The 12,100-nt window shown below is 41.8% G+C and overlaps 1 protein-coding gene across 1 annotated transcript in view; it reads left to right on the top strand.

The window, feature by feature from the left end:
• Positions 1–11,200, top strand: part of LOC135493098 (uncharacterized) — a 51,589-nt gene extending 40,389 nt beyond the window's left edge. The window contains exons 7-11 of the mRNA XM_064779989.1: positions 3,311–4,600; positions 6,020–6,164; positions 6,491–6,592; positions 7,738–7,911; positions 8,219–11,200. Coding sequence (XP_064636059.1) covers positions 3,311–4,600; positions 6,020–6,164; positions 6,491–6,592; positions 7,738–7,911; positions 8,219–8,509 — 2,002 coding nt within the window. The 3' untranslated portion in view covers positions 8,510–11,200. The remainder of the gene's footprint in view (positions 1–3,310; positions 4,601–6,019; positions 6,165–6,490; positions 6,593–7,737; positions 7,912–8,218) is intronic.
• Positions 11,201–12,100: the final 900 nt, after the last annotated feature.

Genomic DNA, 12,100 nt, shown 5'->3' with positions numbered 1-12,100 from the left:
TTCCTCCCTGCCGCCGGGCGTGTAGGGAACAAATTTCGTATTTCGTTCCGTGCGTAAACAATCACAATGGGACAAAGGTTGGTACTGCAGTTTTATCATATTCTTTAACCTGCATGTGGGCCTATATTTCGTGCAACCTTTAAGGGGGAACTATCTCAAAGGAACCTGTTAACATGCACTTTTGCATGTAAGGTGGGTTATCTTAAAACTAGCAATGGCTAACATTGTTCCTCCACCCCCTCAACTGACAACGTCTTGGAGTAGGTTTAGGCAAACATGATCTCTATATCTATTTTAAGACCTATCACTTCTTGAAGTTGTTTGTTCTTAGAGGAAGAACTGTTAACATGTTTTTTTACAGTGATGATAAGATAAAAGCCTTGTAAAAAGCTCGACAGTAATGCTACTTTATCACCTCGAACAAGGATTGTCTCCAATCAAAGAAATAACTGCATTGATTGAGAGGGTTTTCTTGCATGTGCTGTTTCTGGCTGCCATGTTGCTTGATGTAAAACTGCCTAAGTCACATTTGTTTGATTAAGGCATAAGGTAAATCTGCCTAACTCGATCCCAAGCTTGACTTAGCCAGTTATTCTGTGTAAAACTGCCTAAGTCACATACATTCTAAGTCTTGTTAGATACCTCAGAGCAAACTGGCGGTACTAGCTTGAAACAATAAAGGCCAGTCTCCACATCGAGTGCAATCAACAAACAATCAACCATTCTGAAAAACAAGTACGCCTACAGCTGCTATTCTGATACTGTGACTACACATGTGGGGGGTTAAATTCAACCTTTGTCCCTTTTGTTTCCATTGTCCTTGATTTATGACCGAACTTGGTGGTGACACATACTTACAGTCAGGATGTACCAGGAAGCTGATTCATCAACCACCAGAGAATCCACTGGTGACAAAAGCAATGGATCAAATATAAGGGGTCTCGAAATACACTTCTGTCTTGTCAGGCAGGAGTTCATGGTCAACAGTTTCTCTCAATTTTCTAAAACTTTTTTTCTTATCCTCCCATTTGGTGAAGCAAAAATCTTTCAGTGCAATGTATTAAAGAATGCAAAAAAATGCAAGAAGCTTAGTTAAGTTATGACAAAAAGCACGAATTTATTTATATACAATCTGTCGAAAAAAGCTAAAAAATCCAACTCTTTAAAGAAATTCTTCATTTGGGCAACTCGGTAGATTCCTCATGAAGCTAACATTAAATACCATTTCAGTCAAAAATAAATTCAAATTGATTAGCTCTGGAACAACCTGATTAAATTTTCAGCGTCCCTTTTGAATTCATTACCTCACAGAAGCATTCAACAGAATTACGCCTCCTGTCAATTTCAATGGGTTAATTTGCCCCTTTTGACTCTGCCACTTAAAATGGCCTACCTACTGAATGGGACCAGTGTTGCATAAATTGCATTGGTGACATTCCTAAAGCATGAAGTCTGACAGTTTGTATTTCTCCTGCTGAATGAGAGTGACTCGCCAATGAGTCATCCCCAAGCCCGACTGAGACGGTGAGGCCGATTTTGATTTTGTACGAGCTGTCTGATGCATTGGTAATGAACATTGGGACTGTATTGGCTAGTGTATTCGCTCCTGTATAAAATCATTACAGGCGAGAGAAGAGGATCTGTCGATGGTAGTACTTGTAGGTAATGTTGTTTTTCTGTCAAATTTTCCTTTGTTGAGCTCTGCAATGTACTCAGTTTGTTTAATCATTGTTTTGGTGGCATTGTGTCCATTTGGTCTTTATTGATATTTTTCGAAGGTGACTCCGATTAGTCTGAAGATGCGTGCAGTGTGGCTAGTCTATTACACACTTGTCTCTCCTCAAATGATAATGATGGCACTTGAGCTCAAAATATGTCTGTTATGTTTTGAGGAGACACAGTCTTCAAGGCACCAGTGTTAGATGCATCAGTTTCACTGAGTCCAACAATCAAACTAGAGGGAGAATGGGAAAGATGTATATATGATGAGGGGGTCGGGAGTCGACTGTTAGAGACTCTGCAGGTGCATTGAGAATCACTCTTCTTGTTTCTGCCTCTCCTATCTGCTACGTATCCTAATGCTATTCCTCATTCCCCCACCCCCCATACTTGCACATATGCGCTAAATTCAGACATAGCTGTTTTGCTAGACAACCTTTTGTCCTTGTGACATATGTTCTTGCATTGAAAGTTTGGAGATAGTCTACCCATTTCGATGCATAATGACATTGTTGTCAATATCACTCAATTGGCAGCTATCTATAATGAAAGAATACAGTCCTGATCCACTGACCCGGTTATCTTTAATAAACTCAATTCTGTCTTGTGCATTTCCTAAATACAGAATACCTCTGATAATATGTAATCAAGGATTTGACCTGCACACAATATTCAGCACTAGTTTCTGTCACACTCAATCTGGAGCCTCTTTATTCGTTAGTTGTGAATCATGTTACTTTTTAAAAATGTTGATTTAGAGGTTACTGATTGATAAGGTGATATCCGAATCTATGTGCATACTCATGATATTCTTTGTTGTGAGCATGTGTTTCTCAATAGATATAGGTTGGACTAACTTTTAAATCTGAGGTAGGATCTCATCATTTCATTTAGTCTGTTCAAAAGCATCCTTGGGATTTATCTGGCCGGGAGGATAACGGCCCTCCGTGCCACCATGCACCGTCACTTGTAGTATCACAGTATCAACTCCTTTTGCTCTATGACTTCATGTCACCTGTATGGTTTCATCCAACGTTTGCTTCCCATCCATGTTCTCTGTCATGACACCCATATTTCCTTCAGAGAAAGATGCACCAGATGAGTCAGTGCAAAGGCAGTAGCAGACATCAAGTTATGAGTGGTCCACTCGAGGAAGTGGCCTTTTTTCTGTCTGCGGAATGTGGAAAAAAAAGAGCAATGAATGCTGGATTGCTTTCCTCAATTGGCAAATTGTCGGAAGGCCAGTCTGTCTTGTATCTGTTGGAGAAATCGTCTACCATTCCAGTGATCAGTAACTATAGTTAGGAATTCAGTATCAAGGTCTCCAATCCTTTCAGTAGCTTCAGCCAGTACTTTGTTCATCAGTTTTGTCCCAACAATCCTTTGGAATAGACTTCATGACTTGATTTGTTTATTTGTCAATTCCTAAGCCATTCAGATTCTTCAAGCCAAAAGCATTTTAAAAATAACCATAAAAATCTTGTCTCGATTTTAGATGAAGATACGTCAACATCAAATTCAGATTTTCTATTTCCATAATGCTTATAGAAGATTCTTCTCTTAAGATATGCTTCACCTCTTGTCGTTACAGATATTCCAGCGAGTCTTACATCACCAACAGGTCAAATAACATTCCTCGACGAGGCTACGGTGGAAATTACCGACGCTCCGACAGTGGTGGGTTTAGCGCATCGCTAGCTGCACAGATTTCACCAACCGACCCACATGGGGACTACGTCAATTTAGCTGACCCAGAACCTGAGCGAAAACAGCCAAGTCCACCGAAACAGTTGTCGTATTCGCCGAATTCTGCGTTCACGAATCAGATCACACCAAGGTCCGCGATGGAGAACGGAGACAAGGAGGACTATAGGCGTATGCCTGTGAGTTCACAGGTGGCGAAATTTGAAAAGGGTGACAGTCTGTTTAAACCTATTGACCATGCACCTACTTATGAAGCGAAATCTGTGATTGCAAAAAACGTGCTACAGCTTACGGGCAAATTCGGTGGGAGTAAAGACAGTTTAAATCACTCGACCGAAAGTTTGTCACGGTGTTCAGATGGTGTGTCAAAGTCGAGTGAAAGTCTGGACAGTGTTGGCGGAAAGAACGGTGATCGTCGGCCGTCTACACCAGACAGACGGGACTTACGGTCTTCGACACCCAATCGGCGAGAGTTTTCAGTTGAGCGGAAAATATCGATGGATTTCCAAGATGAAAATGTGCCGCCGCGCTCTGAATCGCCTGGTCGTGTTCGAACAGACTTGCCTCACTTGAGGAAATTTAGTGCTGACGTAATCATGGAGAAAAATCAAAACAATCGCACACCTCCACCAGTTCCTGTCAAAACTATGAAACAGGAAACACCGAATACAAACACTGAAAACACCCAAGAGGTGAAAACACCCGATAGGAATTTTGATTCACCTGAGGGAATAATTAGCAAGGAGAAAAATGGCATGAATGCCGACATGATTCAAAATTCCCCTGACACTCCGTTTATGAATCAGTTACGGTCAAGTACGAGTAACGATCGGACAGTTTTCAGAGAAGTGACGCCACCCGGTGAGCAGAATGTTACGCCGCAATCTCAACCGGCTCCGCAACCTACACTGCCATCTAGTGTTCATGTCAGGCAAAAATCACAAGAGGAAATCGAGTGCGATGAGGTGATTGCAAAACTAGCAAACGAATTGAAAGAAAAAGATAGGAAATTATCGGAAGTGATCTCTCCGCCGAACACTTATAAACTACCACAGGATTATTACGGTGATATATTCGACAAGGATGTGGCGGGCGTGTCTCGACGTCTTGTCATCAGCCCGGACAGAGGTGCTGGATCGCCGGCTGTTCAGGCTTCCTATCAAGATGCTCAAGAAAAGTAAGTATGAGGATTTAGCCTCTCCCTCTGACTGCTGAGCCCTTTGAGGTTTAACTAGTTGATGATGATTGATTCAACCTTCAACTGCTTGTTGGTACAGGTTGAAAGAATCAAAGCTAGAAAGAACTTGAATGGAAAAATAACCCTTGGCAGAGGAGGTAACAATTCAATCAAGACGCAGGAATTATTTCAGTCGAGTTTCACCCTAAAAAGCTCCGTGAAACCTGTACATATTGGTGTAGTATACTGATTAAATAGAAGGGCAATTCCGACCAAGTTTGTTCAAGGAATTGAGGCATTAAGTGGCTATATATGCCATAGATCAGAGCATTCTCTCATTATTTACTGTTTACATGATGTATGCAACTAGTATTTGTCTGCTGTATACAAGAGTTTTGTGTCTTGCTTGATGGATATTGTTCTAGTTGCTGCTCATCACAGAATGTAAGTATTGTTCAGTCTGGGCCATTCTCCCACCCTTGTTTCCAAAACAGGTCCTTAGTTGGTTTCATACTAGTGATTAAGAGGTTTCACCAGAGAGTACTGTGGCTCTCCAGACTGATCAGTGATAGTCCTCGATCTTGTCCAATTCTGAATGGTGATATGAAGTTTGATTTAGACTCTCAAGATGCCGTCCAGTACGACGTTCTTCTTTCAATCGTAGATGGGCAGTCCTGTTCTGGTTACGAATGTTGTCATCTCTATTTGTCCTGGTCATCGTAGAGCTAGTCCTTGAATTCGGATGGCCGGAACTCCTCCCTCAATTCTGGGCGTTTTTTCCGGATGTAGTTGACAATCATTGACTCGGTGTTGGAGGGACAAAGGTCGGTCTCTCCAATTCCAAACTCGTGGTCTAGGTGGTGTTGAAGTCTGCAGTGGCCACTTCGCAGATGGAATAATGACATTTTAAAAGACTCATTTTCAACTGCATGAACTTGAAGGTTGCACCTGAAGTGGCATCAATCCATAATCTGAAGTGGTTTAGTCAATTGAACCGTCTGAGTAACAGCCAGATGTGAGCATATGTCGCCCTCCTCCAATTTGGGAACCTCCATGTTGTACTCCTTTACCATGACACATGTCGATGTAACACGACCATGTATTCATCGACAAGTTGGCTCAGTGGTTAGAACATGCGTTGACGAAATTTTCACTCATTTTATGGAGTGCACGACGGGAGTCATTCACGTTTTATATGTTGGCTGAGGATGTATGACTATCGGTATGTCCAAGGATTTGAGCTTGACTTCAGCTTGACAACTCATTCAGTGTCGCACACAACGAGGACCTTGCCAAAATCTAGTACACTTAAGATTCCATCTTTCGTCTCTTTTGGTCTCTCTGCTGCCCCTACCTCCCCTATTGGGTCATGCTAAAACCTGCTGAATCTACTATAATTTTCATATTTCATCACTTCAGGTCCGAGTCGCCTTTGCCCCCTACCTCCCCCTATTGGGTCTCCCCGAGTGCTGCCAACCTGGAACGGAAGATAAGAGAAGATGGTACAAGGAATGAAATGATGGACAATCTCGGTGATGATACTGCTTCATTGGATAGGAAAAAGGTAAATTATCAGCTTGCTTTGTGAATGTCTAAAACTATTGGCCATGAGGAAGTATCACCAAATTGCCCCTTTAAGAGAAACTCCATACTATTTTTGCTTGCCAGGCCCAGGTGGCTTTGGCGTGCGTCCCTTTATTTGAGAGAATTTTATGAAATTGACCATCATCTAGACTTCTTTCTCTGAGGCCTCATCTCTTTCGCGCTCTCCAGTCCAGGATCCATCCCTATATCCATCTCAGACACCAGGATAATATACAACCTGTTTATATAGCACTTAGTTTATTTTTTATTTTTGGCTTCACAATGTATAAACAATTTACATTTCAGGAAGAGCTGATTGAACGCATAGAGACCAAGTTGAAGATACTTAGAGAAGCCAAGCAAAGCCTTTCTGATGATATTGTGGATAATAATGCATTAGGAAAGCAGGTATGTAATGAAAGACTACATCAGCTAGTTAAGCAGGGCTGCCTATGGTCCTGCCCATCTTCGGCCACCGTTTCTTTTGATCCATTGCCACAAGGGCAGGAGAGGGTCACAACACTACATTATAGAGGGATAGGGCTTTTTCTTAAGGTTTTACATCATAGCTGTGTGTAAGGTTGTGTTTGTTTGGAATCTCTGAGGCTAGATTATGAAGTGTGCCATCAGATTTGATAGCTCTTAGATGATATCATCATTAGAATCCCATTTCATCCTGTCTGGTCCTGAGCCCAGAGCTGCAGGAGCCAAGCTATAAGAACACTTAAGTCAATTATTTATTCTAAGGTGGTGCGGCATAAGGTTTCCGACTGTTGGTCTCAAACCACAGGCCTCAGGAATGTGTACTAGAAATGATGTAGGATTGATATGCATTAACCCTTTTGGACCAAGTGTGCTATGAATATGGGTCTCCCGTTAGTGACGGCATCGGTCTCCCTTTGAATTATGGAACCGGTAGCCAGAAAAGTGACCAGGAAGTGCAGAAAAAACTGTTCTCATGATAAACTTGTTATCAGCAGATACACCCCTTTCTTATGTCATGGAGTTCGAAATTAGACAAATTTTTGGACTCCTGCCTACTAATAAAGGGTTAACTCTGCTGATTTGTCCTGCATACTTGACTTTCCCTGCATAACGGCGTGTTTTGCATTGAAACATGTTGAATCGGCCTCTTAATCACTCCTACTTGTACCTCTTGAAGATCTGTATACCACCTATGTTCTCCATGCCAATGAGGAGAGGTGAGATCTCGGTTTACTGTGAAAATAAACCTGAAATAGCTAGCATTCTACCCAGATTATACTTCGAAATGTTGAGATTTCAAAGGCTTCAAGGTCATTTTTTATGCAGCATGTAATCATCAGTGTAAAGAGAAACCTCATTAGGAGGTAAAAAGATACATGTATGGTCTTAACTAACTATAGGCCTGAGATAAGAAACTGAGGAGAACCCTGGATTTAAGCTTGAATCCTCTCAAAGGCTTATTGGCTGATGTCAGAGCCACTGCATCAGGGGCTACGTGGCACTATAGAAACCTGACAGCCACTGTTGTTGAATGGCTTACCCTTGATGAATTTTATTTTGCTTTTCAGGTGACCAAAATTGTCGAACAGAAGCTCGAGAATCCGAAAGAATTGGATAAATACAAGTCGTACGTGGATGAACTGGACAAGATCATGCACCTGTTGTTGAAGTTGGCTGGGAGGTTGGCGAGGGCAGAGAATGCTGTGTTGAGTCTTCCAGATGATGCTGCTGAGAGAGAGAGGGTAGGTTGATATACATTAAGGGGTTGTGGTGGTCATCAGACAGGGGGTGAAAACGAGGGTATAAGCCCAGTGGAGTTGCCAAAAAGGTCAACGTGGGTAGGGAATGTGTTGATAAGAAGATTTAAGGGTTAAGGTTGAGGGGGTGAACGCACAGTAAATGGTAAGGCCTGGGAGATAGACCTTGATGGTCATGGTTAAGAGAATAATCTGAATTGTATTGACTCTGTCCGCTTGTGAGGGTAAACCTCTTCACCATTGTTGTCACTTGAATTGGCCAGTTCTTTATTATGGGTCTGTCCTCTTTTAGGTGAGTCTTATATCCAAACGTGACAAACTCAGCGAGCAGCACGAGGACGCCAAGAAACTCAAGGAAGGAATCGACAAGCGTTCCAAACAGGTCGCCACGTACTTACGCAAGGACTTGACTGATGAGGAGTTTGCTGATTACGAAGTTTTCGTGAAAATGAAATCAAAATTGATCATGGAGGAACAGGAGATAGAGGATAAGATTATTCTCGGTGAAGAACAATTGAAAGCGCTTTCAAAAAGTATGCTTCATTACCGTGATCCTGACGACTTGGACTTCTGTTTTGACTGAAAAAAAATTGAAAATAGTTTTCTCAGAACGGTTTCCTCTCATACTGATATGAATGGCTGTGCTGTTCTGAATAAACTGCTGATTTGCTACTGGTTATGTTTAGAGAGTGGCCTGTTTGCTCCAACTTGGGAATTTCTCATGCTCTCAAGTGGGGCGGGATAAAAACCACAAGACATCAATTTTGCTTTGGCATTAGAAACCCCCAAGGGTTGAATGCGCTGAAGATTTAGGTCGTATATTAGGGCACCAACCATACCAAGATGCCAGGCGCACACTCTGCTATGTTTGTCAGACAACAGAAATTGTATATTCTCTCCATCAAAGCAATATATCTCACATTATTGCATACTCGGCATGCTGCAATTTCGTCAGAAGAAGACGGCTGACAAAAGATCACTGGTCAGTGTACTGTGAACAAAGAAGGGGTGTGCTTGGCATTGGTAACTTCATACCAGTCAGAGGAAGTCATTGAAAGCCACAACAAACCCAACTGCAAACAAAAGACTGCTTGGTCGCATACGACTTGTTCTTTTGTTTGTTGTGCCTATTTATAGGTTTGTTTTGACTCCGAACAACCACCTCTGACTGGTAGCATGTCAACTCTTGAATCCTGATAGTCTTCCGATAGAATAATCTGGCTATTAGTAGACTCCCTTTAAAGTTCAAAACAACATCCTGAACTTTTTGGTTTTCTGTCTCTAACCAAGAATACATGTGCGATCGTATGGTTCATTTTGGCTGAAAAAGTATGTAATTTAATTCTGTAAATATTGTCAAGATTTTGTGTTAGTAGATTTAGTGAAATAGTCGACAACCTTAACTGTCTTTGACCGTGTCTGAGAGGTGCTGAGGAGAGATAGAGTGTTAGTACATGGCATGTATTGTCTTAATTGTCCTAGAGAGTTCGGTCTGTAGGGTCACTTCCAATTCTGTCGCCATTATGTATTTGGGAGACTTGGGATGCTAGTGTACCCTTCGTAGTAGGCTAAGGCCCACCATTACATGAATATCCCTACTTTTATTGCCGTATAGAAGGGTTACTTTATGCACTGGTATATCCAAGAATTCCTTCTCTTTGAGGGTTTCTATTTAGTACCGTAAAACGTCTCTATTAATCACACCATTGGGACTAACAAATACTGTCTTTACTTGAGATATCCTGAATAATGAGTTCAATTTCAATGAGAGATTTCATTGAAAAATGTTTTTTGGAGACGCCCTATACTGTAAGGTGTAATTGTAGCTCTGTCATAGCTGAGGGGTTCCAATGCTTGTTTGGAGTCCTTGGAGATAATTTACCGATTAATAAACCTATGTCTGATCATATGGGTTGTCTGATCTGGGATCTGGGATTATCTGAAGAGGGATTATCTATAAGCGTCATGTCCTAAACCTGACAATTTGAACCATGTAGTTTTGAGTGCTTACCTATTATTGTCATTATTTATATTATCAAAGGCTATTTTTGCACAATTATTTGTAGGCTTGGTTTGCATTCAAAAATGCTGCATAATTATTTAGCAATAGAATATTGCAAGACAATAACGTCACTTTCAACTAGGAGACTCACAACCTATTGAATTACTAACTCACTGAAGCCAAAGGACCAAAGGATGCTGTAGTGTCAGAGCTCATATTGTCTCCATTTCATTCTCAACGTTGCATCGCGAATTATCGCTAAACATTCAATGAAAAAGAATGTCACGATATGAATGGTAAGAATAGTGACTCCATGCAGTGCTGATAATAAGACTTCTTAAGTTTAATTGAATTGAGAAGAATTAATGGCACAAATGTTGAGATGATAAGAAAAATCACAGCAGTGATACAAATCCTTATGATAGTGCTACTCCATTGCACATGCAGTTGTTGCAGCCCTCCAACAGTGAGTTGGTAATTCAAGGATTGAGGACAGTAGCTTAGTTGAGTTCTGGTGTGAAGATCACTTTACTATTTCTATAAGTTATGAATGAGTTCCTGAAAATATGGGGGAAAATCCTGTTTGCTTAAGAGCTTTGGGATGGATTATATTATACTTTCCACTTTTTGTTGACAATAGCAGATCATACCAGCCACCCTAAAGATCGACTTTGGGTTCTTTCATTTTAATCTTATGGGTCATTCTATGCACCTGGCAGCCTGGTAGCCTAGTTGCCCTTAAGTTGTCATTCATTGTAGACTGCAAATATATTTCGCCCCTATTGAAAGACTGAACTGTTTACTTTATATGAGTTACTGCGGAGTAGACAAAGTAATCATGAACATATGGCCATGTTCACATAATCAAGTACTGGATATGCTATTGTAATATACCCCTCTCTGAAACCCATTTCAATAGCACATGAGCCTCATGCCCCACCTTTCTTGAGGTACCTAATCTAGCATTTCCAATCGGCCATTAAAAAACCTAGGTGACAAATGGACCTGCCCTTAAAATGGAACTTGACTTCGACACTTGAAGTTAGGTCAAATTTCTTTTTCAAGTAAGAAGTGTAAAGTGAACAGTTCAGCTTTAAGTAATGGAAATTGTGTATATTTAGCTGTACTTGGTGAATATGTCATATTCTGTTTTATGCATTGTAAAGACATTGATAACATTGCAATATGTATATCTCATCCACATGCTCATTTTGTAATCATGTTATGAACAGATTATATGCTGCATCAAATAAATCACCATGTCAAACGAAATATGAATTGTGCTGTTGTTACTTTGGTATGGCGACCTTAGGTCAAGGTCAACTTTGTCCCCAACAGTTACTGCACACCTTGAGAGTGGTATTTTGAGTTCTGAAGGAACATCTCAAGTTTGGAACCACACCAGCTTTGAGACTTCATAAGACAGGCTGTGACATTCTGTAAACACGACAAGGGCCATGAGACAGTCACAACCACCCCGATTTTGTCCTGCTACCTCCCCCTCCCCGCAGTTCAGTCGTTCCAGAGAGATGAACAGTCACAACCAACCTTATTATGCCCCGTTGGCTGCCCCACTGTCCTATCAAGACGATGAGACAGTCACAACCAACCAGTCCGATCAGGTCCTGCTGCCTGCCCTGTCGTCCTGTCTGAGAGATGAGGCAGTCACACCCAGTTGAATTAAGTTCAGTTAGCTGCCCCGCTGTCTTGTCAACGCAGGAGAGATGAAATGATCAGACCCAGCCTGATTATGTCCTGCTGCCTGCCCTGTCGTCCTGTCTGAGAGATGAGACAGTCACACCCAGCTCAATTAGGTTCAGTTAGCTGCCCCGCTGTCCTGTCAACACAGGAGAGATGAAATGATCAGACCCAGCCTGATTATGTCCTGCTGCCTGCCCTGTCGTCCTGTCTGAGAGATGAGGCAGTCACACCCAGCTCAATTAAGTTCAGTTAGCTGTCCCGCTGTCTTGTCAACACAGGAGAGATGAAACAGTCAGACCCAGCCTGATTATGTCCTGCTGCCTGCCCTGTCATCCTGTCTGAGAGATGAGGCAGTCACACCCAGCTCAATTAGGTTCAGTTAGCTGCCCCGCTGTCTTGTCAACACAGGAGAGATGAAATGATCAGACCCAGCCTGATTATGTCCTGCTGCCTGCCCTGACATCCTGTCTG

This window comes from Lineus longissimus, chromosome 9, assembly GCF_910592395.1.
Source record: "Lineus longissimus chromosome 9, tnLinLong1.2, whole genome shotgun sequence".
NCBI lineage: Eukaryota > Metazoa > Nemertea > Pilidiophora > Heteronemertea > Lineidae > Lineus > Lineus longissimus.
This window is presented reverse-complemented; position numbering and strand designations above follow the sequence as displayed.